This window comes from Perognathus longimembris, chromosome 11 (assembly GCF_023159225.1).
Source record: "Perognathus longimembris pacificus isolate PPM17 chromosome 11, ASM2315922v1, whole genome shotgun sequence".
NCBI classification, from domain to species: Eukaryota; Metazoa; Chordata; class Mammalia; order Rodentia; family Heteromyidae; genus Perognathus; species Perognathus longimembris.
In genome coordinates, this window is record NC_063171.1 from 39,619,233 (window position 1) to 39,647,033 (window position 27,801).

At 49.2% G+C, this 27,801-nt stretch overlaps 1 protein-coding gene across 4 annotated transcripts; it reads right to left on the bottom strand.

Moving 5' to 3' along the window:
- Positions 1 to 267: 267 nt before the first annotated feature.
- Positions 268 to 27,461, bottom strand: Sema4a (semaphorin 4A). Of its 4 annotated transcripts, none has more exons than XM_048356535.1 (15): positions 27,419 to 27,461; positions 20,904 to 21,071; positions 19,161 to 19,321; positions 17,519 to 17,581; positions 17,177 to 17,275; positions 16,858 to 16,963; positions 15,941 to 16,057; positions 15,516 to 15,640; positions 15,192 to 15,364; positions 13,596 to 13,746; positions 6,967 to 7,147; positions 2,810 to 2,928; positions 2,508 to 2,665; positions 1,842 to 1,942; positions 268 to 1,595 (listed from the first exon to the last, which is right to left on the bottom strand). In XM_048356535.1, the coding sequence occupies exons 2-15, from the start codon at positions 21,040 to 21,042 to the stop codon at positions 1,006 to 1,008; spliced, it is 2,283 nt and encodes a 760-aa protein (XP_048212492.1). In that variant the 5' UTR covers positions 21,043 to 21,071; positions 27,419 to 27,461; the 3' UTR covers positions 268 to 1,005. The 4 variants fall into 4 exon arrangements, with proteins under 4 accessions (XP_048212492.1, XP_048212490.1, XP_048212491.1 ...); XM_048356533.1 differs by lacking the exon at positions 27,419 to 27,461 and adding an exon at positions 25,460 to 25,561; XM_048356534.1 differs by lacking the exon at positions 27,419 to 27,461 and adding an exon at positions 25,344 to 25,422.
- Between the last annotated feature and the right edge of the window lie 340 nt (positions 27,462 to 27,801).

Sequence of the window (27,801 nt, forward strand, 5' to 3'; positions counted from 1 at the left end):
TGGCAGATGAGGTGTAGCCTGTCTGGCAGACACAGAAGCGTGTGGTCCATATGGCTGTAGGGCTGGTGCAGGGGCAGAGTTGGCGGTGATCCCCAGCTTTCCTCGGAGCCCAGGGAAGGGCTCTGGGGTGAGGCTGGCAGGGTAGCTGAGGTAGGAAGGAGTTGGCCACATCCCCACCCCAGAGACCTGGTCCTCCTCCCAGCTCCATGCACATGCTGACTACCATGTCCAAGAACAGCTCTTCCAACAAAAACTGCACGCGTTATAAGCTTTATCTTTTTAATAAAAAATAAATTGTCTGTGACAAGCTGTTTTTCTGAATCCCAAAACAAAGGGAAGGGGAAATGAAAGAGTTCCAGGGGCCTGCCAGGGTAAAGGAGTGAACAAGGCTCAGATTACCCCTGCTGCTGGGGGCAGGGCAGAAAGAGTAACAATCTACTCAAACCGGAATGAGAAGGAAGGCGGTCAGACTTCAGGAAAGACTTCCTTAGTGTCACCGGCACATGGTTGACAAGAGGAACATGAGGGAGCAGCTTCCTTCAGGACGCTAGGGGCCCCCAGGAGCAGGGTGAGTTGGCATCCAAGGCTGCTTTCCGAGCGCAGTCTTCAGGAGTGATGTCTTAGCTTATGGTGTTGGGATGTTTTATGTCCGATACCATAAGGCTCTGGAACTGTGTGTTTCCAATAGGGTCTCAGTGATGGCCAGAAGATCCTCTCCAGCTCCTCCTGTCATAATTCAGGGTCAGGTGTAGGGCAGCTGGGGTTACAGAACCTCCCATGTGCTTGGCACAAGGAAAACTGACACGGGGAATGCAGGCTGCCATGAATAGCCCTCCTGGACATTATCAGTGGCACAGAGTGGCAGAAATGGCTTCTGCCATGGGAGGAAGGTGGTCTCTGTGCCATTCCCACCTTTGTCTGGGCAGTGTTGCTCAAGGTGCCTCTCCCGGAGCCAGCATGGCCAGGTGCCTTGCCCTCCTCAGTAGCCTAGCCTATGTCCAGAATTTAGGCCACTTCAGTGCCTAGGTGGTTGTTGTCAACGTCCACGTCACTAGCAGAGGTCCTGTGCTCTTTGGGAGGCTGTTGGTGCTGCTCCCTGCTCAATGGGGCCTTTTCCCCAGGGGGCAGACTCCCACAGCCCTGGACCTTGCCTCGGGCCCGGAGGGCTCCTAGTGGAGAGGCTAGGAGGATGATGAGGGCTCCAGAAAGCACTAAGGCAAGGAGGACGGTGACGACAAGAAAGTGAGGCCAGTAGGATCGCTGGGCAGCTATGGCAGCCCCACCAACTCTGGTTAATGGGACCTCCACACGTTCTCGGGGAATGCCAGCCAGTTCAGGATCCATGGCCAGGGGCTGGTCCTGGCTGTCCACCCAGTAGGAAACCACAGGGTATGAAAAGCCGTTCTCAGTGGCCACACACTGGTAGAGGCCTCCAACTCCATCATGAGGCAACAGCAACAGGGAGCCATTGTAGACGGCAGAGGAGGTTTCCGGGATCGCCGCCTTGCCGTGACTCCAGCGGTAAGAGGCCAGCGCTGACATGTGGGGGCAGGGGAGTTCCAAGATGGAGTTGGGGACAACCAAGACTTCTTTAACTGGAAGACCAGGAAAGGGGAAAATAGTTAAGAGAAGAAGAGAAAAGGAAGACTCCAACCTCAGTGCTCGCTCTTCCTAACTAACCTCTAGTCCTTTTACCTCCAACTCTTCCACGTTAAGCCAAATACCAGCATGAAGTGGCCCTGGCTCAGAACTAAGACCCAGATCTATTCTGGGTAGACAGGTGCATGAGCAGACCATACACACTTCTAGAGCCTTTGTGCCTCCCCTGGTCCCACACTTACTGAGTTGAGGGCGGCTCTGAGGCCGGTGGCTCCTACCCATGGGGCCAGGCGCACAGGCCCACTCCGGATTCCCTCGCTCCATGTCCTGCTTCCAGATCCTCCTGAGAAAGCAAGGCAAGCAAAGGTCAAAGGTCCTTCCTTCAAACAAGCACGGGAAGAACAAGAGAAAGGGAGGGAAGTAAAGAGGGAAAGTTGGGAGGCGGGGGAAAGACAAGATAGAAAAAGAGAAGAGGGACTGGAAACTCAGAAAGGCTGGAGAAGCTTCAAAACTGCCTAGTAAGGGCTGGGGATATGGCCTAGTGGCAAGAGTGCCTGCCTCATATACATAAGGCCCTGGGTTCGATTCCCCAGCACCATATATACAGAAAATGGCCAGAAGTGGCACTGTGGCTCAAGTGGCAGAGTGCTAGCCTTGAGCAAAAAGAAGCCAGGGACAGTGCTCAGGCCCTGAGTCCAAGCCTCAGAACTGGCCAAAAAAAAAAAAAAAAAACACCAAAAAACAAAACTGCCTAGTAAAACTCCATCTCAGGAGGAACCCACCACTGGAGAGTGGACCCTTGGCGAGAATGTGCTAGAGTTTGCTGGAGAGGGAAGAACGGTGACAGGAACTGAGTAAGAAGGATCATGGTGGGCCATGTTCAGCCACCATCCAGAACTGGTACTCACAGGTTAGGGTTAGACAAAAGGCGGCAGGTTCTTGACTCAAGGTCCCAGGCACAGTGCGGGTCTCGGGCAAGGACACAGTCCACACAGCTTTCATAGACACTACAGTTGGCTCGGGGAACCTTCCAGACCCCTCCTGAGAAACCTGCAAATATTGCACCCTGGAAGAGAAATGCAGAGTGGTAGGAAGCCCCAGACATACCTCATAAAGTCTTAGCACCCAGCACAGGCCCTGGAGCCAGCCCAACCCAGCCTTCAAGGCCCGGCCCATCAAAAGGTCATTTCATGCTCAGGTCCCTTCTCACCTGGGCGGGAGCCAACTGCAGGTTGTGAACAGGTTCAGGGTCAGGGAATATCTGGATTTCTTCCACCAGATAAGCACTGCGGGATCCACTCATCACAGCTTTGTGCAAGGAGCCGGTGGCTGAAGAGAGACAGAGAGACCTGAGATCTTGCCCCTCACTCTCCAACCCTTCTCTGCCCTCAAATGGCCTCCCCAGAAGCGAGCATGTGCACTGGGTATGTGTGCACTGCTCAGCCAGACCACAAACTTAGCCCCACCTCGGGGAAGAGACGGGGGCCTCTTGTGAACTATGGCTTAGAATCTCTCTGCTTCTCCTCTCTCTGGAATTGCCTGACAAAACTCCATCCCTGGAGAAACCCAAGTACCTCCTTTTTCTACAGATGTGGGGCAGGAATCAACTGAGCACTTATGCAGAAAGACACATCACCTGCTTCCCTCAGTTCCATCCAAAGTCACTGTTCAAAAGCACCTTGAGAAGGTCTATCCTAACCAACCTTTTAAAAGTTGCCATCTAGCTAGGCATGATTGTACACATCTGTAACTCCAGCACCCAAGAGGCTGAAACAGGAGTTTTCAAGTTTAAGGCCAAACTAGACTAAACATAAAGACCCTATCTCTAAAAAATTTATAGTTGTTTTTTTGTTATGTTTTGGGTACCAATGCTGGAGCTTGAACTCAGGGTCTGGGTGCTGTCTCTGAGTTTTGTCACTCAAGGCTAGTGCTCTACCACTTGAGCCACAGCTCCACTTCTGGCTTTTTTGGTGGTTAATTGGAGATAATTGTCTCACAGACTTTCCTGCCAGGCTGGCTTTGATATCAGATCTCAGCCTCCTGAGTAGCTAGGATTCCAGGCATGAGTCATGATTTTTTTTAACAAAAGCCTAGTGGCAAGAGAGCTTGCCTCGTATACATGAGGCCCTGGGTTCGATTCCCCAGCACCACATATACAGAAAACGACTGTGGCTCAAGTGGCAGAGTGCTAGCCTTGAGCAAAAGGAAGCCAGGAACAGTGCTCAGGCCCTGAGTTCAAGGCCCAGGACTGGCAAAAAAAAAAAAAAAGAAAAATAACAAAAGTGGAGCTATGGCTTAAGTGGTAGATCTTTATCTTTGAGCAAACCCCCTTCCCCCTCCAAAAAACCCCCAGAAAACTCAGAGTGCCCAGACCCTAAGTTCAAGCCCCAGAACTAGCACAAAGAAATAGATAAATAAATAGAGTTTAGAACTGGATCACTTGCCCCTTTCTTCTCTCCTCCCAGTTTGAAATGCTTTCATCTCTTAATAGTCAGCATTCTCTTAGATCTGCAGCAGAGTTCAACATACTAAAGCCTCAATACAATCTTCTTTGAGTTTTAGCCTTTTTCCAGAAAATGAGCTTAGCCTACCTACTAAGCCCCACTGCTTCCTCTCACTATCAGTGCCCCTTCCCTAGGCAAACAGAGAATACTAGCCTCTGTGACACTTTGTCAACTTGGTACTTGTCACAGTTTCACAGAAAGTCTGGAGTGTCAGGTTTTAGGAATATTAACCATGATTGTGGGAGGCCTCTCAATACCAAAAAAAAAAAAAAAGTAATCAAGTGCCAATGGCATATGTCTGTTATTCTAGATACTTAAGATGCTGGATCCAGAGGCTCACACTTTAAAACCAGCTGGGGCAGCAAGTCAGTGAGATGACATTCCAAAATAACCAGCAAAAAACTGGGCTTGAGGTGTGGTTCAGGTGGGAGAATGACAGTTCAGTAGACAAGCCAAACAAGGCCAAGACTCTGAATTCAAACTCCAATACTGGGAGAAAAAAAATTTTAAAGAGGCAATCTCCCTATGATTCTACTTGTTTTTCTCATCTTATGACTAACTGCTATGTGATTTATTTATTGGCGTTGTTTATTGTCTATTTCCTCCCACTCTACAAGGCCAGAGATTTTTGTTTGTGTTCTTCCTGCTATATACCCAACAGAGACACAGCTGACACAAAGGATCCAGTATGCCTCTCAGCACAGCCTAGAAGAATGAACCTAAAAGATTTCTACCATTAAAGCTCAAGGTTACCACCTCAGCCAGGTCTTCAACTGCGTGGCAGTTGTCACAGTCTCCACCCACCCATTCTCCTCCCCTCTTTCTATACTGGCTGGATCTACCCCTCTCTCCTCAAACCCACTCCCACACCTAGCTCATGACCTTGTGTCCTACTTCACAGGAGACATAAAAGCCTTCAGATACAAGTTCCCCCAGTTTCTTGTGTGCCCTACCTTTACTCCCCAGCCCAGCAGGCTCAAGTAGCTCCCCACCACTGTGTGTTGGATCCAGACTCCTCCGTGCACAACTTCCTCTGCCAATTATCCCATCTCCTACCTACTTCATCACTATTTCCCTGTTTATCAAATCCTTTTAGACTTCCTCATCTATTAAAAAAAAAAAAAAGCCAGGTGCCTGTGGCTCATGTCTGTAATCCTAGCTAGGAGGCTGAGATCTGAGGATCCTGGTTCAAAGCCAGCCCAGGCAGGAAAGTCCCCAAGAGACTCTTATTGCCAACTAACCACCCCAAGAAACGGAAGTGCCCTGTGGCTCAAGTGGTAGAATGCTAGCCTTAACACAAAGAGGCTCGGGGACAATGTCCAGTCTCTGAGGTCAAGCTCTAAACCAAAAAGAAAAAAAGCTGAGTGCAGTGGCTCACATCTGTCATCCCAGCTACAACAGAGGTATGAATAAGAGGATCCAAATCCAAGCTGGCCCTAGAAAAAGCAAGGTTTTAGAAAACAACATAAAAAAGATTACAGTTGTAGCTCTTTCTAGGCACAGTGCTGCCTAGTAAGCACAAGGCTCTGTCTGAATTCAAACAACAGTACAGTACTGCCTCCTCAAAAAAAAAAAAAAAAAAAAGGCCTGAGGACTAGAAATGTGACTTAGTGGTAGAGTGCTTGCCTAGCATGTATGAGGCCCTGGCTTCAATTCCTCAGTACCACAGAAACAGAATACCCCAGAAGCGGCACTGTGGCTCAAAGTGGTAGAGTTCTAGCCTTGAGCAAAAGAAGCTTAGGGACAGTGCCCAGGCCTGGAGTTCGAGCCCCAGGAATTTGGGGTGGGGGGAGGGGAAAAGGGGGGAGGCCTGAGCTAGTAGTGTGAGCTACCCAGCATTGAGAACTCATAAGGCTAAGGCAGGATTGTTTATTTATTTATTTATTTATTTTTACCAGTCCTGGGGCTTGGACTCAGGGCCTAAGCACTGTCCCTGGCTTCTTTTTGCTCAAGGCTAGCACTCTACCACTTGAGCCACAGCGCCACCTCTGGCCGTTTTCTGTATATGTGGTGCTGAGGAATCGGACCCAGGGCTTCATGTATTTGAGGCAAACACTCCTGCCACTAGGCCATATCCCCAGCCAGGGTTGTCTAAGTTTTGAGGCCAGCCTGGGTTACATAGTGAGACACTGTCTTGAAACAAGTAAGAACAAAATTCACACAGGAAACCTGGCTGGACCCCACATCCTCTTCCAGTCACCTTCCCTTCACAGCCCCACTTCCTGGAAGAGTGACCTCCACAACACTCCCTGTTTCCAGCTTCCTTCTTCCTATTCACTCTTCACCCCTCAACACAGGCAGTACCGTCCATCTATTTTTTTTTTGGGGGGGGGAGGTTGATTGTTTGAGCCATACTGGAGGCTGAACTTAAGAGTTTTGTACTTGAGCTTTACCATTTAAACTACAACACCGGCCCCTCTTGGTTTGGTTATTTAGTGATACATTTTTCAATTTATGCCCAAGCCAGCCTGGACCTTGATCCTCCTATTTAAGCTTCCTGCTGTAGCTAGAGGGGATAATAGGCATATACCACTGCACCCACTTTTTATTGGTTGAGGTAGAGTCTCACAAACTTTTTGCCCTGCCAGATCTTCTGATCTCTGCCTCCTGGGTAGTTAGGATTGTAGGCATTAGCCACTGAGCCTAGTGACAAGCAGTTCTTACTAAGACCACTCAAGACCTCCCTGTCTAGCCCTCTCAATAAACAAAAACAAAGCTCAGAAAGACTATGGACTCCTGTATTCTCTAGAGCCACACAGGGCCCAAGACATATTAACTCTTGGTTGAGCAAGCAAATAAACTCAGTTTCCTTTCTCAGTTTGAGTGCATCCCTCCAGGGGCTGTCCTGGAATCCCATACTCACAGGTGCCCAGGTACAGGACCAGATGGCTCTGTCCATCAAGGCCCTGGGCTGTCTCCACCGCAAGCCGTGTGTACTCTACCCCAGACTTCACCAGCAGGGGTGCCCCCACCACCTGCTCATCCATCAGGAAATGGTCCTTCATGAAGGTCAAGGCTTTATCAGAGGAAGGGCCCACGGAGCACTAGGTGAGGAAGGAAGTAGATCAGGTTGGCTCACCCCTTCCTGAGGATCACATGGCCCACTGCCCTCCCTCCCCCTCTGCTGTTCTCTTCTGCACTCCTCCCTCAACTCAGAACAGTGGCTAAAGCTCACACTCTGCACCTAGCTTTGAGCTCCAGCCTTGGCACGCTTGAGGTTCCTCAGTACAATCTCACAGGCTCACCATAAAGGCAGAGTGCACAAATACACTCAGTGAACATCAACTGTTATCAATGGCCAGAAGCAGGATGAAGGCTCCTTGAAGACAAACCATGTTTTCTCCTGTCTGCAGTTCCAATCGTAGCCCAGGACCTGAGCTCAGTGAGTGTTAGCTGAGTCCATGACTGAAGGAGGATATCATAGAAAGATGGTGTGGCACGGAGCGCCTCTCATCATGATTGTGCACGAATGTGCTGCATGACTCTGGGAGACTCCCGTCCCCATTCTCAGCCCCCCTGTCTCACTCATAAGTGAGGGGGTTGGACCGGCTGTTCTTGAAAGGCCCTGCCAACATCAGCATGCCGTGGCTCTGAGGGAGCTGTATCCTGGTCTTTGGTCAGAATCCTTGTCCTTCCTACCCAGAGCATCATCTTGTGACAAGGTCCAGCTCTGTCACAACTTGTCTAAGTGCTTACACAAGTTACATCACCACTCTGAGCCTCAATTTCCTCATCTGTAAAGTAAGGTAAAAACATTTACATCTCATTTTGATGCCAGCAAAAACACATGGATCTACTTTCACCTCTTCCCACAGGCATTTTTTTTAAAGGAAAGAAGCATCCATATTTTGGAAAGTGCAAAGCAATTGAATAAACAGTAAAAGACTTAGAAGAGAAAGAGAGGGAAAAAACAACAACAACTTCATGAGCCAGCCCTGGGGAAACCCAAAACCAACTGATCACAAGGCAAAATTTTCTCAAGTATATGAATTACAGCCCCAGCTTCCTGTGAAAGTGAAAAGAAGAAGCTAAGTAAGGCAGAATGTTTTATTTTATTTAGTTTTTTAAGACAGGGCCTCACTATGCATTCCCAGGCTAGCCAGGGATATTCCTGCCCCAACTTTCCAAATGCTGGGATTACAAGCACACCCCATTCTCTTTCCCTATGACTCCCAGACACCAGGGGCCAGACCATCTCTCTCTAAATAGACCAGAAGAGTCTGGGGAAATGGACTAGAGATCCAAGATGAGAGATTGACAGATACGGACATCAAAAGTCCCCATACAACAGCCCCGAGTTACCATCCTCAGTGGAACTACAACAGGAGTCCTGTCACTTGTGGACATAGTGCCTTCAAATAGCTTCACACAGCTTCCCCCACCCCCACCCCGTATACCTTTTTTATTTATTTTTTTTTTCTGGCAATGGGGTTTGAACTCAGAACCTTACACTTTCTCAGCTTGCTTGGCTTGTTTGCTTATCACTTGGGCCATACTGCTAGCCAATCATTTTGGAATCTATCAAACTTTTCTGACTGGGTTGGACTTGAACTGTGAACTCTGAGTCTTAGTCTCCTGAGTAGCTAGGATTACAGGCATGAGCCACTGGCACAAATAACTTTGCATGAGAGTGGGAAGAGGTACAGAAAGGGAAGGTGAGGTGACAAATGAAGATGCAGATTGAAGAGACATGTCTACAAGCTAAGGGGCCCCATGGATTGGAAAGAGCTACCAAAGACTAATAGAAATTTATTTCTCTCCTATTTCAAACTCATGGCCTTCAGGACACTCATAGAATAAATTTCTGTTATTTTAATTTGAAAAAACACCTATGATCCTAACTACTAAGATGGCTGAGCTCTGAGGATCAAGATTGGAAGCCAGGTCAGGCAGCAAGGTCTGTGAGACTTATCTGTAATTAGCCACAAAAACAAAAAAAGCAATAAGTGGAGATGTGGCTCAAGTGGTAGAGCATTAAACTTGGGGAAAAAAGATCAGGGACAGCACCTAGGCCCTGAGTTCAAACTCTACTACCTGCATAAAGAAAAAAAAAAAACTTGGGTAAGATAGAATCACAGAGGAAGAGAGGCTGAACAGGATACATTGTTTATACGTTTATAAATATCACAGTGAACTTTATTATATAACTGTACCCCCTCTGTACATCACCTTGTCAATAAAATTTAATTAAAAATACATAAAATCATAGTGAACCCCCCCCCCAAGTAATACATACTTTTTTTTCCTCGCTTTTTTCTTCTTTGCTTTTTGGTCCCAGACCTGTACTCAAATTTGGTACCTGATGCTTTTGCTCACTGGCTAGCACTCTACCAACTGAGCCATGCCTCCAATCCCACAACTAATATATGCTAATAAATTAATTAAACTAATAAATTATTTTTTAATGTTCAAGGAGAAGAAGAAGAACCTATTTATGGGGCTGGGAATGTGGCCTAGTGGTAAGATTTCTTGCCTTACATGCACGAAGCCCTGGATTCAGTTCCTCAGCACCACATATACAGAAAAAGCTGGAAGTGGCGCTGTGGTTTAAGTGGTATAGCATTAGCTTTAAGCAAAAAGAAGCCAGGGACAGTGCTCAGTCCCTGAATTCAAGTTCCAAGACTGGCAAAAAACAACAACAACACACATTTATTCCAAGTCAGAGCTAGGCTGTATGCTCCACTATTCTCTATTATTTTATTAACAGAGAGAATATGCTTTAATAATTCTTATAATTTTTTGCCACTATGATTATGATAACTTGCCATAACTGCCAGCAGAAACGAATACAGATAAAATGATAGAAGCTTTAAAATTTGCTCCAAAGTATTAAATGGGTGGGTAAATGAATGGAACAAATTTGATTTGGCTATACATTGAAGCAGAACAGAGGAGGTCTAATCACTATTCTATTGACTTTTTATGTCTGAAATTCTGTTTCTATAAAAGGGATGTTCACAGCTCAAAAAACCCTATAAAACATATTTTAAAAGAAATGGAAAATCTGATAGGTTTTAGATAAAGTTGAGATATTCTCTAGCGCCAGGTACAATGATACACACCTATAATCCCAGCACTTGGGATGCTATAGTAGAAGGACTATATGTTTAAGGACAGGCCTAGCATACATAGTTGAGACTATGCCTTTTAAATAAAAGATTAATTTTTTAAAGTTGAAGCCAGGAACAAGTAGTTCTTGCCTGTAATCCTAGCTATTCAGGATGCTGTAATTTGAAAATCAGAGTTCAAAGCTAACCTGGACAGGAAAGGTCATGAGATTCTTATCTCCAATTAACCACCAAAAAGATGGAATTAGAGCTGGAGCTCAAGTGGTAAAGTGCTAGCCTTGAGCAAAAGTTGCTCAGAGACAGCACCTAGACCTTAAGTTCAAGCCCCAGGACTGGCACAAGGAAAGAGGAGAAGAGGAAAGGAGACCGGGCGGGGGGCGGGAGAAACACGTCATTAGAATGTAAGCCTCATGCCCAGTGTAGTAGATAGTTGAAGCAGTTTGGCTATATATCAAGACCTTGTCTCAAAAAAAAAGAAAAACAGTAAGCTCCATTCTGGAAGGGCCAAGCAAGAGAGCTAAAATAAAAGAAAGAGGAGAAGAAGCTATGGAATGCAAGAAACACAGGATCTGTTATAGGAAAGGCCAAGGGAATCCCCAGCATGTTGAAGAAGGGAGATTCCAGAATAGCAGCTGTGTTCCAGACAACAATCTAGAGGGTTCTCCAGGAAGAAGGAACTGTTCCAATAGCCAGTGGATCCATCTTCAGGAGACAATCATTTCATTCAGGAGGAGTTTGGGGTTGGATTAGAGATAAGAGCTTAGAAAACAAAGCAAGCAAAAAAAACAATCAAGATAATTACTAACCTCAGGGAAAACAACAATTATGCAAAAAGGAAAAGTAATCATGGCTTATTACCTGGTTCAGCTGTGAATAATAAAATCATAAATATTGATCTAACCCGAATTACTATAGGATTGGAATTATAGCTCAGTGGTAGAGTGCTTGCCTGGCATGTGTGAGGCCCTGGATTCAATTCCCAGAAATGCAAGGAAAAAAAAAAAAAAAAACATTAAAAAGTCGAGTTGACCTCTCATTAGTCAGACTGGGATTAGGACTTCAGCAAGTGCTGCACATTGGTGTACTAGCTACCAATGATCCAAGTTCAAGGCTAGACTAGGCAGAAAAGTACATAAGAGCCAAGCACCTTCAGCACAGGCCTGTAATCCTAACTACTCAGAAGACTGAGATCTGAGGATCAAGGTTCAAAATGAACCCAGAGAGACAAATCTGATAGACTCTTATCTCCCAATAACCAGCAAAAAAGCCAGAAATTAAAGTATGGCTTGAGTGGTAGCATGCTAGTCTTGAGCAAAAAAAGCTAAGCAAGAACTTAAGGCCCAGAGTTCAACACCCAGAACCAGCAGCAATAGTAAAACATAGTCAGGAAGTGAGATTCTATTGGAAAAACCACCAGTGCAAAAAAGGGTTGGAGACTACAGGCATGGCTCAGCAGTCATTCATGTGCTTTGCAAACACAGGACCTTGAGTTCAAACTCCAGTACTGCCAAGAAACACTACTATAAAGCCATACTGGAAGACTGGGGCTAGGTCAGCGGCTGTTGGTTAGCCAGTTTGTTTGGAAGGGAATGATATATAAAGCCTGATTTATAGTATTTGATGATTTTCCCAGTACAAATTTCTTGCATGGATGATTTCAAGATATCAATGTGATGTCATTAAACATGAAAGATATACACAAAACCAGTTTTCACCAGTTGCTTCAGCAACTGTATATCTCTAGAAAACTGTGTATATCTCTAGCACACTGGGTGCAGCTGGTAAACTACAATTCAATTCTCACCCTCCAGAAAAAGGAACTCAGTGCACACTATCTGAAATTAACATATCAAGAACTAGCAAGAGGGCTGGGAATATGGCCTAGTGGCAAGAGTGCTTGCCTTGTATACATGAAGCCCTGAGTTCAATTCCTCAGCACCACATATATAGAAAAGGCCAGAAGTGGTGCTGTGGCTCAAGTGGTAGAGTGCTAGCCTTGAGCAAAAAGAAGCCAGGGACAGTGCTCAGGCCCTGAGTTCAAGCCCCAGGACTGGCAAAGAAGAAAAATAAAAAAGAACTAGCAAGAAAACATTGTATTTAGGGTTGGGGGTATAGCTCAATGGTACAATGTTTGTCTAGCTTGTGTGAGATGATGGGTTCCTTGCTCGGCATCATAACAAACTAACAAAAGAACAAAGAGTGTGGTATGTGAGATTTTGATGAAAATTTTTTTAAATATCAAGACTAAAAACCTTAAAGGTGGTTGGGGAAGAGAGGCTAGAAAATGGTTTATTGACCAGGTTGGTACATACCTGTAATCCCAGGACTCAAGAAGCTGAAGCAAGAAGATTGCAAGCTGAGCTATGTAGCAATACCTTGGTTCAAAAACAAGAAAAAAAAAAGAGGAGCATGGTGGCTCACTCCTGTAACCCCACTACTCAGGAAGAGGAGATTCAAAGGATCAATGTTTAAAATGGGAGCCAGTATCTCACACTTGCAATTCTAGCTGCTCGAGAGGCTGAGATCTGAGGACTGTGGTTTGAAACCAGCCCTGGCAGACAAATCTGAAAGATTCCTTTGTCTGGCAAAAGCTGGAAGTAGAGGTATAGCTTTAGTGATAAAGCACCAGCCTTGAACAAAAAGCTAAGCAGGGAGCAAGGCCCTAAATTCAAGCCCCACACGAACAAACAAACAAATAAAAATCAAGGTTTGAAGCCAGTTCTGGCAAAAAGTTCACAAGATCCCATCTCAGCCAATATATGGGTATTGGTGTGGTGGTGTATTCCTGTCATCCCACCTACTCAGGAAACAATAGGATTTCCATCCTTTAAAGTCAAATCTCAGTACTCACAAAAAGAAAAAAGTAAGAATAAGGCAATTTTTAGAACCAGTCTTATAGATCTTTTTGATTCTTCAAGTCGTGTGTGTGTGTGTGTGTGTGTGTGTGTGATTTTTAGAAAGTTACATAAGAGGTAGTAGAGCAGTATGACAGATTAAAAGCATCTTCCATTTTCACTTCATGAATGAGAAAAATCCAGTGACACAGAAGAGACTAGATTCTGAAAAGAGGAAGAAAGCCAGGAGCCACAAAGGAAGTGGCACCAAGGCCGAAAACTAAGAAAGTTACATAAGAAATGCAGGTGAAGTCATTCAAGATAATGCTTGGCAAGCATCCCAGGTTCCCTTAGTTCCTGAGTGGTAGATCTAGCTACTTAACCTTGAGAGAGAGGTAGTCTTGGCAACTTCTCTGAGGACAGAGTTGGACATCTGTGGAAGGTAGGGCAGCTGGCTAGGTGTGTGTCTGAGCAGATGGGTCAGGTGAAGTGCGAATCTTGAACAGTTACTGAGCACTTACCATGTTTTGATAGGTGCTTTTTACATTCACATTTGGCTGGGCTTTACTTAGTGGCAGGAAAGTACTTACACTGCCTGGCCGGGGATCAGTCTCTCGGCCTCTATAAGTAGTCCAGCGTGAAGTTTCCTTGTTCAGTTCCTTGTATTTTCCCTTAAAGACCCGCTCAATGTCCGTGAGAGAGAAAGCACAAACTGCAGAACTCCGAGTGCCTCCAACCTGCCTGAAGACAGCCAAAGAGGACAGTGTGGTTTTCTCTGCCATACTAGCTGACTGCCCCTCCAGCCCAGGCCCATTCCCAGTGAGAAACCCCAGGAGGGCGGCATGTGGAGAGCTAGGCTGCCTCTTCTCTCCCTGCCTGTGATGATAAGGCCTGGGAGAGCCCCATGGAATTCCCTGACTATGGCCCTTGGCCTGGCTGGAGGCCCATCTTGGGATCTGAAATATGATTATCCTTAATGAGAATTAATTGGGACACAAGCCCTGGGGTGGCTCCTGCCAGTCCTGCCTGCCTAGACTAGGCTGTACCCTTAGGAGGGGCAGTATAACCGGCTCCAGGCTGGCTCCACATGAAACCTCTTCATCTCTGGGATTCTTAGCCTTCAGAGAGCCCAGGAAAAGCTTGCCTACTCTAATTTCATCACCTCAGCCCTGGTCTGTGGAGACAGGGCTGATCTCTCTCGTTCTTTAACCAGGTTCTCAGTTCTAGATAGTAGACCCTATTTAGATCAATAACTTCGGCACCTGACACATTGTCAGATGAACTGTGGGTCCGTTCAGACCACACTGTAGCACCTTGGACACATCAGTTAAACTTTTTCAGCTTCAAAACAGTGCTTTTCTTTTTCTGAAATAATGATGGTGTTTCCCTCTTTGCCCCAGCCATTAGCTCGTTTGTGGCTGGCAACCAGGGACTGAGGATTTGCCTATGTAACATAGTGACCTTACATATTTTTCTTTTATTACCATTTCCTTCTTCTTTTTTTTTTTTCTTTCTGATCCTGGAGTTTGAACTCAGGGCCTGGGTGCTGCCCCTAAGCTTTTGTTTTTACTGCAGCGTTCTACCACTTGAGTCACCACTTCTGGCTTTCTTTGGTAGTTCCTTGTAGGTAAGAGTCTTACAGGTTTCCCTACCCAGGCTGACTTTGAACCTTGATCCTCAGATGTCATCCTCCTGAGTAGCTAGAACTTTGGACGCCTAGTCACTGTCTCTGGGCTTCTTTGGCTCAAGGCTAGCACTCTACCACTGAGACACAGTGCCACCTCCAGTTGTTGTTGTTGTTCCTGTTTATGCAGTACTGAGGACTGGAACCCAGGGCTTCATGCATGCTAGGCATGCACTCCATCACGAAGCGGTACTGAGGACTGGAACCCAGGGCTCTACCACGAAGCCACATTCCCAGCCCCTCATATACACATACATGTTTGTTTGGGGGCAGTGCTTTGAGCTCAATCCCTGGAGCCCTATTTTCCCCCCTGATGCATGAAGGGCAGAGTGAAATTCCTGGAAGGTGGGGTGCGGACCAAATACTCTCCCACGTCCAGTGCAGCGGACCTATGGGCGGGGCTCACACTAGTTGGCGCTCCCTTCCCTCCTCGGCCCGGCTGGCCCTGCTTTGTCTTCGCCTCCTCGGCCCAGCCCTCCTGTCCCCCGGCCCGGCTGCTCACCACTGGGAGGTGAAGACGGCGTAGACGCGGGGAACGGAGGGAGCTTCCGCGGGCAGCAGGACCGCGTGGCGGATGACGTTGAAGGGCAGCTGCCCCTCCTGAGCGCAGAGCAGCTGGGCCTTCAGGAAGGTGGTCCACTTCTTCTGCAGCAGCTTCTCCCCGCCCACGTCGTTCTGGGGGTTGTGGGCGGGGTCAGGGACGCCCCGCCCCCCGCGCAGCCCCACGCCCATTGGCTCTCCAGGACTCAAATCTCGCCTCTGCCACCTCCCCATTGGCTTCCCCCCCCCCCCATCCAGAGCCCCGCCTCCCTCCCAGGAGGCCCACCTTGCAGACTCGGGCGACCCGGGAGGTGTGCAGCCTCTCAAAGAAGTCGAACTCGCTAGCTGTCTCCTCGAAGAAGAAGTAGACGACCTGGGTCGAAGGGATGGCTGCCACGAAGGAGGCGTCCGCTGTGGGGGCGGGGCGGGTGGGCTTAGCGTCTGAGCATCTGGATGCCCTGAGCATCTGGATGTCCCCCTTTGTGACAACCCGAGAAATGGGCTCCTTCTGGTGCCACAGCTTGCCCAGGGTAAGGATGGGGACGTAAGGGGTGCGTGTGTGTGTGTGTGTGTGTGACTTTTATTTATGTAAAGTGAAAGCTTCTGAGGACCAGGGCTGTGCCTTCCCTTCCCGCAGCAATGCTAATAATGCTTGTAATGTGCCCTCGGCAAATTTCAGACCTAGTGGCTGAGAGTTAAAGGGGTCCTTACGGTGCAGCCAGCGCAGGAAGGTGTCAGTCTTGAGAACAGGTTGAGATCCCAGTGTGCGCATCAGGATGGGCTCACTGCCCAGGAAGTTGTTCATGGTGCCAGAATACAGCATCCCATCTAGAGGAGGAAAGGGAGCAAGAGGGGATTTAACAGATGAAGGTTGCCCTGCCCTGGTCAGACTTGCCTTTGGCTGGAGTCAGCATGTGTCAGTTCATTCATTATGCACCTTCCTGCAGAGCCAAAAAGCCTCTCTCTCTCTCTCTCTCTCTCTCTCTCTCTCTCTCTCTCTCTCACACACACACACACACACACACACACACACACACACACACCCCACTCTACTTAGGTCCCTATGTTCATAGGACATGGTCAGTGTGGTCTTCTGTGTTGGGCATTTCCCCAGCCTTTCTCTGGCTACTCCCTCACACCCCCTCCTGAGCCACTTGTCAAATAGACTCACTCATGGATGCCAGGTGACTATGTTTTCTGATCCTGCACTTCTCTTCCTGGAACACCTCCCCTGTTCTACCTACATTTCTTCCAAGTCCTGCTCAAAAGCCAAGGGCCACTTCCTCCAGGAAGCCAGGGCAGAAAGTCTGTAATGGTCCGTGTCCCGGCACAGGGCCATGATGCTTCTTTATAACCCTGTCAAGACTTAGCCCAGTGCCTGACACCACCGCGCCTTCTCTGGTGCATTGGTTAAACAAGTGAGTCAAACTCAAGTTCTTGTCTTTGCTTGTTTCCCTTTTCCAAGCCTGTATTTATCTATCTTTTACCTCCTCTGTGGCAGGGTAGCTGCTGGTTGGGGTGCCTGATTCTCCCTCTGATTTTGTGCTCTGGGGCTTTTGGCTTTACTCTTGTCTCCTGCCTTGTTAGCAATTCTATCATAAACCAATTTCAGGAAACCTGATACTCACCCACCAAGACAGCTGTGTGCTTGTGAGCAGGGTCAAAGGGGCTCTGGCCTTTCCCCTCTATGACTTTGTCCTCCAAGATGGGCAGCAGGTGGGAATCTTGAAGTCCCTAAAGGGGGGAAGAGGCTGGGGGCCCAGAATGCCAGGATCTCACATCTGGGAAATGAGAAGCATGAGGGAGGAAGGGAAAGGGATAGAGAGGGAAATTGGTGTGGGACCAGGAAGCTCATGAGGGTCCTGAGGGACCCGAGTTTTCCAGAGCTACACAAGATTGTCTGTGGGGACATTTGGGGGCATGTGAGTTGGGTGTAAGGTAACTCACAATGAAGGTACACGCAGGGCTGAAAGCGAAGGTCCCGCAGGCGTAAAGATGAGTTTCATTGAAAGAGACCAGGACACGAATGAAGTTGAAACACTGTGTCTGGGGGGAGAGAAAGAGAATTTAGACCTTAAGACCCCTGTCCAAAACTCCTCAGTCCCTAGAGGTTGCCTCCACACTTCCTGGTGCAAAGAAGGACTGGGCAACGCTGAGCTTTCTCTATACAACTTTGTACAGCATGATCCAAGAAATAAGCGTGCAAATAAGGGCCCTCCTCTGCCTGTCCCACATGTCTAGGGACATGGGTTCTAGGCTCAGAGACCCCATTTCCTCACCTCTGCTTACCTCATTGCTCTTCTTCTTTAAGGCACATTCACTCTTTTTTCTGTCACTGGCAGGCCAAGATATCTGAAGTTGAGAGGGAGAGTTGAGAGGGGGAGAGGAGGAGAAATGAGGTCTTTGGATCTTCTGTGACCTACTATCCCCTCATCAGGGCTAGCATAAAATCATCAGTAGGGTCGGGTGCTGGTGGTTCACGCCTATAACCCTAACTACTCAGAAGGCTGAGATCTGAGAATCTCTGTTTTAAGCCAGTATGGGCGCGTCAATCCTCCAGACTCTTATCTCCAATTAGCCAGCAAAAGGCCAGAAGTGGAGGTGTAGTTAAGTGGTAGAAAAAAAAAAAAAGCTTAAAGGGAGCTTGAGGTCCAGAATTCAAGCCCCAGTACTAAGACACACACACACACACACACACACACACGCACGCACGCACGCACGCACGCACATGCACGAGCAATAAATAAAAATCATGCAGGGTGCTGGTGGCTCATGCCTGTAATTCTAGCTACTCAGGAGGCTGAGATCTGAGGACTGCAGTTCAAAGCCAACTAGGCAGAAAAGTCAATGGGACTCATCTCCAATTAACCACCAGAAGTGGCCCTGTGACTCAAAGTGGTAGCACATTAGACGAGCAAAATAACTCAGGGACAGTACCAGGACCTGAGTTTTGTCAGCACATGAATGACTAAATAAATAAATAAAATCAACAGTAGGCTTGGTAGTTACTGTCATATTGGTGGGCAGTTATAATATCAATATATGCCCAGAACTATTGTACTCATCAAGATACAGATTCATGGTAGAGACAGTCTAAAGAATGATACAGACCTAAGTTCAAAGCTAGGCGCTGCCACTTACTGACTGTTCACTCTCATAGGCTGCTGATAGACACAACCAGGGTTGTATATACAATCACCTAATGCAAAGTGTGGTATACACAGCAGCTGTTGTTAAACCACACATTTCCTGGAGCTAGTGGCAAAATATCAGTTCCTGGAGCACACTTTGACAATCTTCATTTTTAACTAGCAGTAAAATAATAATAAACCTTGGAATGGGGGCTGGGAATATGGCCTAGTGGCAAGAGTGCTTGCCTCAAATACATGAAGCCCTGGGTTCAATTCCCCAGCACCACATATATAGAAAAAGGCCAGAAGGGGCGCTGTGGCTCAGGTGGCAGAGTGCTAGCCTTGAGCAAAAAGAAGCCAGGGACAGTGCTCAGGCCCTGAGTCCAAGGCCCAGGACTGCAACAAAAAATAAACCTTGGAATGGGTTAGTAATAAGGAATACCTTCCCTCTCTTCCTTCCTACTCTTCTCTAGTTCACATTGCTACATAATAGAGGGGTATTAATGCAGAAATATTAATGATTCCTACCAGTGGGTGGATACAATTAAGTTATTGATACAATTTGAGTCAATGTTTATCTCATATGTTAATAATTTTATATCAGCCATTTTAGCAAGTGTCAGTTTTCCAAACAACTTGTGATACAGTGAGGCTATAAAATATTTCCTGCTATTACATGCATAAGATGTACACAGCAAAAATTGCTGAATTACAGAAAGGCAGTTGGGCTGTTCTGGCACAGGGCAGATGCTGATCCCTTCTCATTCCCAGTTTACACCCTTAATCCCTAGCCTCCTCACCATGTTCTTCAGCCTTGGGACTCCTGGATCTTGGATATTCAAGGCCAGAATGGCCTCTCGAGCTCCCACATAGAGTGTGTTTCCATCACCACTCAGGAGCAGAGTGTCAAAATCCTGGAGACCCGCCTGATGGAAGAAGCTAAGTGCCCTGCGTCCGTCTCCTGTTGAGAGGTGGTGACAGGGAGAGAGTGAGGAGTTGTGGGCAGCGTCAGACTCCTGAGACAAAGGGAAGGGAAGGGCTGGTGGAGCTGGCTCTCCAGGCTTTGGCTGCTGGACTCCCTCTTCTCCAGCAACAGCCCCCCCATGCCCCACCCTGCTGGTAGTCACAGGAGCTTTGTGTATGAATCCCTAGTAGAGAGGAGAAGCAGCCAGAGACAGGACAAGGACAGCCTAGGGCTGGAGGATGGTGCCTGTACCCCAGACGGCCAGAAAATGCTCTGTTGGGCCTGGTGTCTACAGTAGTGTAAGACACCTGGATCTCCAATGGAGAGGGGACAGCAGGCAGAAAGACAGGAAGGTGTTCACAGCAAGGAAGGAGGATGGTGTCTAAGTAGTTAGGGGTTTTAAGGTCCTTCTTGACACTTCCATTACCATTGCTGTTTCCTTCCTTCCTCCACTACAGAAATTTTCCACCACTAAAAACACTGTGAACAGAAAGGAAGCATACTTCTCCCTTTCTGAGGTCCATGAGGGCATACCTGGGCATCACCTGCAGGGAAAGGGAATGAATTGTGGGAAGCTCACCTAGGGTTTGTCCATTACCTGGTGTGTGTGTGTGTGTGTGTGTGTGTGTGTGTGTTCCTGCCCCACACAGGAGTTCTTCAAATCCTCTCTCATCAGCACATCTGCACTTTGGCATTAGTTAGACTAACTGTTACCTCTGCAGGCTCAGGAAATCTTAGAATCAAGAGGAGGGATGGGGGAGAGAAAAGATAGGGAGGGCGCTGGAAGAACTAGCCTCCCTGGACCTGTATATACTCCACTCTGCCGGGTTACTGTCTGGTTACTCGTCCTGCTTCCTCTTTGGGACTGTGAGCTCCTTGAGGACAGGCATATCCATGTTTCTATTCTCATGGCCTACACAAATGAGGTCTCTTCATCAACTGCATCTCCTTTGCCAGGTTGTTTCAGGACAACCTGTACTGTGTCCCTACTCCTGAAGGCTCCACCTCCTTCTCTGAGTGTCCCTCCTGTAGATGTAGCAGCCACATAGCCTCAGTGAGAAGTCACCCAAACTGTGCTGCAGAGAAGAAGCAAGCCATTCTCAGTCAGCTGCTCCGTATTCTTGTACTCCTGGTGCCCATGGTACTACACATGGCTCTGTGGTTCTCTTAGGCCTGGCAAGCTTCTGGGTCACCAGGTCTAAAGATGATTTGCTAGCATGTACCTTGATTTGGGGGCACCTGGAGATGTAAACATTTTGGGGTGTTTGGGTTGTTGTTTTGTTTGGGAGTAGGTAACAGTGACTCTTGAGGGAAAGAAAAAGCACCAACTTTGGAGAGATGGAAGGAATGTTGGTCCTGGATCCTGGGCCTTTCTTCCTCTCCCTCATTCTGTGCCTCCTGATTTGCATTTCTCCTTCCTTCTGCCAGGCCCTCTGCTGCTCCCTGGCATCTCTTCCCACCTCTGTTTCTCCAAGTCCATTTTTCCCATCTCTCTCTCTCTCCTCTCTCTCTCTTCTTCCTCCACCCCCCTCCAGCGCTACATTGACATCCCCACACCTCTTGGCCCTCAAACACTTACCTGCATAGTACTTGACTCTGGGCATGGGTCCCGGCCCACTACCCATGGTGGTGGTTGGTGACAGCAGGAGCAGGAGAAGTTGGAAGAAGAAAAGTCCCCGGAAGCTGCAGGGGTCCAGGCCCGGAGCTGAGAGGGCCATGCTCAGCCAGAGGCTGTCAGCCGATGGCTCTGAGGAAACAGGCACCCGGGTACTTTCTGGGTGAGCAGTCCTTACCACATCCCCCCTGAGGACCAATTAGAGAGCCCCGGGCAGCAGAAGCAAGTGGGGGACATGGGGAGGGGCACTTCCCCATCGAGCTTAGCCCTCAGATTCTCACTTCTATCATGCTCATAGCTCAGAGCTTTGCTTATTGCCTCACTTTCCCTCTGGGGAAAGGCTGGGGTTTCCCTGTGCTGCCCATTCTGGTCCCCTCGCCAATAGCTCTGCCCTGCCATTTCTCACCTTACCATCAGGGAATTCTGTGTCTTTCTTCCATAGCCATTCATGGCTCCCAGAGCCCAGAGCCCCCACCAACAGATGCCTGACCTTGGGCAGAGGATGTCTATGGAGCAGGGCTCGTACTCCAAATAAAAATCCCTCCGATTTTCCTATCACTTTCAGATCTGCTGACACTCTTGTTGCCTCCCACTCACCCTGTCCCAGGCTGGCAGCCCCGATTTGAGCCAACTTGTTCTAACTTTCCTCTGAGCCCCAGGGGCTCAGGGGCTGCGCAGCTCCCTCAAGTCCACCTGGCCCTCGTCTTGCAGGAAGCAATGTGAATGCAGCCCACCGGCACAGGTGTCCACAGTGTCCTGGAACAGCCTGGGCTGGGCTGGAGTGGGATCGGGGGGTGTCTCCGTTTTTGCAATTCTTCTTGTCTCTCCGTTCCCACTTACTCCTGTTTTCTGCTTCCCTGGAGCTCTGAATCACACACACACACACACACACACACACACACACACACACACACACACACACACCACGACCACCAACCTCCAGCTGCCCATCTCACCTCACATACTCTTGGACCAGTCACAGTGAGAAACTCGGGTGTCCACACTCTGGGGTGGGGGGTGCCATCCAAAAGAAAGAAGGAGTGGGGGGTCCCAGGCCCCAAAGGCAGAGGGCAGAAGGCTCAACCAGGCTGAAATGGGAGCGCGGCTCTCCAGGCACCCATCATGCCAAAGCTAGCACCAGCTCTGGCCCAGGGAAACCAGAATTTCCACCTCGAGTTGTGACAGATCCTGACCGGGGCAGAAGTTGATGGATCAGGAAGGAGAGAGAAGGAAAAAAAAAAAAAAAAAAACACAAACCACCTCCCTGGCACCACAGGAGACGGGAGACACACCTCTTTCCCTCCCTCCACTTGTCTCCGTCTATCCAGAAAGTTGAAAGGGCCATTTTAGGTCACTTTAGGGATCCCCGTCTCTTGACCACATTACACCCAGTCTACCCAGGCACTCAGTGGCCTCTGTTTTTGCTCAAGGTTTCCCAACTAAGGGACATGACATTGTCTTTCATATTCCTCTTTTCACTTTACTCACATGGAAGGGTCTCACCACTCTTACCTGCTGGGAAGTCCCTGAAGTAATCTAACCTTCAAACCCCCCACTTTCAATTTTTAAAGGTACAACAATTATATTAGGCAACTGTGTGTAACTTGGCAGAGAAAAAATCCCTCCTGTAGTACAATCTCCCTCACTGTCAGCATGGGAAATGTCTCACCTGGGCTCATGCTTATGGGACACAGTTCTGAGGCACCCAGCCCCCAAGAGTGGCTGTTCATTTCTCCTTGAAAGCTCCAGGGTATGGGGGTGGGAGGAACCTCATAATGCAGGGTTAATGAGGCACCAGAGCTCCATGGCCTATAAAGTGGGTGGGTTCCTGCCCACTCACCCAGGTCAGCTGACTTCAGGTTAAAGAGCATGAATGTCTCAGGGCTAATCCCACTCCAATAAGTAACCTATCCCCATCTGAAACACACATTCCACACCATCAGGAAGTCCTCCTGCAGTGTAACTTCCAGCCCTGCTGCTACAGCACTAGCCCAAGTTACTCCTTAGAATTCCTTTTCAGCATCTTTTTGTCCCTAGCCTTCTTTAGCTGCAAACTCTACTCCATTACCTCTTAGTTCCCCACACACTGGGCTTACACAGAACCCCTCCTGACAATTGTATCTGTTGAAACTTGCATAAGATTCCCCCAAACTCTGAGGCTGGCTGCCAGGTCCCTGCCTGGCTCTCAGAATCAAGCGAAACTTCCATTCTTTTGATCCCATCTTCTTCTGTGTCTCTTCAACCTACCTACTGCAGCTCAGACCTGGGAAGCCACCACCCCAGGGCCTCTCTGCTGGAACAGATAGGCTTATCTGGGTCACTGGGAGGAGCTATGATGGGCAAAGCCAGGGGCATTTCCAGTGCCATCCTCCCTGCCCGATTCCCTATTCCCAGCTCCTCTGGAAGTGTAGACTCCATGCTTTGCCCTACTTCCTTCCCCCCAACACTTAGAAGTCTCCCAACCCCAAATCTCCTTTCTCCCCAGCCTCATCAGTCGATATGAGTTGACACTGTCTCGCTTTCATCTTCTCGACAACTTAGCAGGTAGGTCTACCACCATTCCATTTTTCCAAGAATAAAAGTGAAGCTCAGAGAGCCACATGAAATTCAGATCTTCCTGCTTCAGAAGCTAACCCCATAGCTACTTGGTCTCTCCAGAGTCCCGCTCACCTCCTGCCCCAGCATTGGAAGCGCGATTGGAAGGAGATGGTGAGTGGAAGGGTGAGAGGACAGCAATCTTTGTCTTGTCTATGCTGCTAAGAAATAACCATTCTAGAGGATTCCTGACTCCAGCCTGAAGAGAGGCCCCCAGGTGCCACCTGATGCCTCCTCGAGGGCCTCCATCTCCAGATCAAGTTCAGCAAGGAGCCAGGTGGGCAGAGGGCACTCTAAGCCCCACCCCACCCCTGGTAGCAGTGTACCCCCGCAAGCCTGAACCTCCAGAATCCACAGATACTATCAACAGAAACAGACTGAGCTTCACAGGTACAGGACCTGTACAGTCACACAGAGCCCCTTTCTCAGAAGGGCCCACACGGTGTCTAATACTGTGCTATTTTGAAAGGCTTACTAATTTTTAAATAAGAGGCCTACATGTGCCTTTTGCACTTGGCCCCACAAATGATGTATAGGTCCTGCCCACAGCGGCACAGAAGCTCAGAGCCGCTCGCCCCACACCCTCCCTCACAGCACAAATGAGGAAACCAAGGCCGGGGAGGGGTTGGGGTTGAGGTTGGCGTTGGGCAGCAGGTCAGGTGGGGTGGCCCCAAGGTCAGATGTTCTAGGACCAGGCCATCGTGGCAGTGCCAGTTTTAAAGCATCACTCCAAGCCTATTCCTTCACAAGCCCCGAAGCCCAGCCTGGTGACCCCCCCCCCCCGCCAAAAGAAAAAAACCAACATTGAGCTTAACCCAAAGGGTCCAGATCCTCAAAGACTTCTTTCTCCCCTGCCCCCCTCCCCAACCCCTAGGACCTCATGAAACAGTAGCTCCTTCCTGTGTGGCTGTATGGCAGAGTAAAGGCTAGATGTGTGGGTGGAGGTGGGAAGGATGATGGGGCGATTGCTTCCCATCCCACCCCGTGCCACCTCAGAGCTTCCACCAACCACAGGGTCTCTGCGCCCCTGTATTGCAGGGGTGCCTTACTGAGGGAAAAGCTCCCACAGCCAGGTCAGAACCTCACCAATGACCTGGCAGCTCCGGTTCCCCCAACTCCTCCTCCCCTCCTCCTCCAGCCTCAGGGGCAACCCTCAGAAGAGCTCAGTCCTGGGGACCATCTGCTTCCTGCTCCGCTTCCTTAGCCGCACAGCCCGGCTCCTCATCTAGCCATCCTCTTATGCTCACAAGCAAGTCGATGCAATTTACATAGATTGAGCGCCTCCTGGGAATACAGGCGTTAGGATGTCCCCAAGCCTCTATATGCCCAGCATCCTTCCACCTCTCCCCATCCCAGCCTGGCTCCATCCAGCCTTCTCATTGCCCACCCAGACCCACCCCTCCTAACCCTTACCCAGAGCCTTCCAGGTCCCCTCTTCCAGTCTAGCCAGCACTAGAAGCTGTGCTGAGTGTAGCACACAATGGCCCGACCCCTCTGTCTGCCCCCTCCTTAGGGCAGAGCCGGCGCCAGACAATGGCCCGCCCCCCTCCTTTCAGAACTGACTGTCAGCTCTCCGCCTGGAGAGCCCTTACCTGGGGCTCGGGGATGCCGCTGTGCTTCCCTCCTCCTGGAATGCCAGGCAGCCTTCCGGTCTCCCGGTGCCTCTCTCCCTGCCACACCCCCACCCCCATCCCCAACCCCATCCCACCTCACTGGTCCTTAGTCACCATGGCGACCGCATCTCTAAGTGGGAGGGACTAGAATCTCCCCATGTTCTTCCTCCTCCTCTCATGTCCCACTGCACCCCACCTTCTGTGGCTCCTGGATCCACATGTGTGGAGGAAGAAGGGCTCCAGATGTGGAGCGAGGCAAGGCAGGAACATGTTAGCCCCCGAGTCCAGTCCCTGCTCAACTCCCTTGCCCACCTTCCGGGCTGGCACCACTGTGTAGATACGTTCCCCAGTTGGATTTAGGGGACACATTGGGATGAGTTTCCCCACCCTCATAGTCAGTTTCTGTGGGTCTCCTCCCCCCTAGGAAACTGTATATAAGTAGAGGAAACATCTGGACACTAACATGGCCCCATGCAAATAGAATTTACTAGAAGATGCAAATGAACACAATCTATACATGCAAATAAACCAAAGGACATAGATCTCTGTTGAGAAGCTGTCTTTAGTTAATGTGTTCTCCGGACTTCTGAGGGAGGGGCTACTCTCAGGTTCCAGTTCTGCCTACTCTTCTAAGCCCCCTTCCCGAGAGGGCTTTTCAGAAACCTTCGCTGGCTAGCACCCCTTGAGACCTATTAGGAGCAAAAATTTCGTGCTGTAAGAGGAAAGCTAGCAGGCAGACTTCAAAAAGGACTTTGCAAAGGTCTAGACTAGGTAGAAAAAGAAACAAGACTGAGCTAGATTTTGTTCTCATCTGGGAAACATCAGAGGTAGGCAGAGGTTTGAGTGGTGGCTTTGAGAGCTGGGCTTGGCGTCCCCTTTAGCTGTGATCCTAAGTAACCCTATCACTAGAATGTCCTTCCGTCTCTTCAAGACCTCAACAGCTTCTGGTCAAAGGAGAAATTCAAAAAAGCCCCTTCCAGGCTGGCCTCGGTCCGTGTGTTGAAGGGTAAAGTGAGAAAAGGGTACCATGGGCTAAGAAGCAAGAGCCCTGGGTCCTATGCCTGTCTGCGTATAGACTGACTATGTGATCCCAGCCAGGCAGGGTCCTGGGCCTGTATGACTTAGGAAAGTAAAAGAATGACTTCCTAGCCTATCAAGGAACAGCTCGGCTCCTCTGTGGACTTCATTGTATTTTTAAGAAGAAGGAAGTGAATGCGCTAGAGCCGGCAGAAGGTTCCACAGGCCAACTCTGGTTCCCTTTTGAGTCTACGTTGGGGTGGTGGGTAAGCATTTCCTTCTGGGGAGGGGCAAGGAGGGCATGCCGTGTGTTGAAAACGGAAGCAGACTCAGCAGAGCTGCCATCACCCCCTCCATCCTCCCACCCCCACTTCCTTGCTGACCCTCAGCATCCTGCCTGCTTGTTCCGGCTCTTCTGCCCAGTATGGGTACATGTGGCAGCCATGGAAGAAATGATCTGAGAAGAGATGGCAGGGACTAGCGGCATCTGAACTAGTTCTGAAAGTAGAGGAGGAATGTTGAGCTGCAGGAAAACTGTACATCCCTACTACAGGTCCTTGGGTCCCTAGCCCAGTTCTTCCACTTTTAGGGGAACTCAGCCCATCACTGGAGCACAGGTGAAGAGGCGACATTTCTGAAATGTTCCAAGGATTTCAGGGAGACTCCTGGTCTGAGTTAGGGGTCTTTTCCTGGCTTTGGCACACAGGTCTGAAGCACCTCTAGGAAGGGGTTAAGTAGTCCTAATAAAAGAGCAAAGTCCAAAATGGTGGCTCTGGCTATAGTAGGAAAGTCACTGGGGTGGTCTGGACCTTCTAGCTACTCATTCTTAGGGAAGTCAAGGAGAGAGCCCTTCCCCAACCCAATCGCCATCGTCCCTGCCACAGTGTCAATTCCACTTCCTCTGCTTTGTCTCCCCACCTGTGAGAGGACAGAATGTCAGACCTATGTTTTTGAATGTGACAGGGGTGAGGGAGGGCTGAGGAAGCTAGCAAATGTCAGTCCCAGGGGAAAATGAGGTAAGGGAGAAGGTAAGGAGACCCAGGCATCCTGCCCCCTCAGGATTTGCCCCCCTCCAGGTCCAGCCCCCCCCCAGCTACCCCTCCCCCACAGTGAGGCCAGAGGGCCACCCCCTACCATTATTCTTTGAAGCTGGCATACAGACACTCCATGTCTATGGCCCCAGAATTGGGCAACACCCTTCCAAACCCCACCCCAGGGACCATGGTCCCCTTCCCCACAACTTTCAAACCTTACCCCTGGGCCCAGCAGTGGAGACCCTAACCCAGGCGTTCAAGACTTCCAGCAGAGTCTGTACTGGGCAGGGGTGGAGCTGGAGCTGAGTTGGGCATGGGAGGGGTGGGGGTGCCTGCCAGCCCCCTCCACTGTCCCAGTTCCCAGGCGGCTCTTAAAGAGACCAAGAAGAATTAGTCCGGGCAGCTTAAGGGGTGAGGGTAGAGGAAAGGAGGTGGTGGAGAGAGAACTGGATTTGCCAGGGATGGGGAGCAGCACAGGGGGGGGGGGTGGAATGGAGCCTCCACTTCCCCTGGAAGCCCCCAGCCTGTGCTGCCTGGTGTATGTCTCACCCATGACACGACAATGCCAGCCACGCAGCCCTGACCACCACCTCTCACATCCTT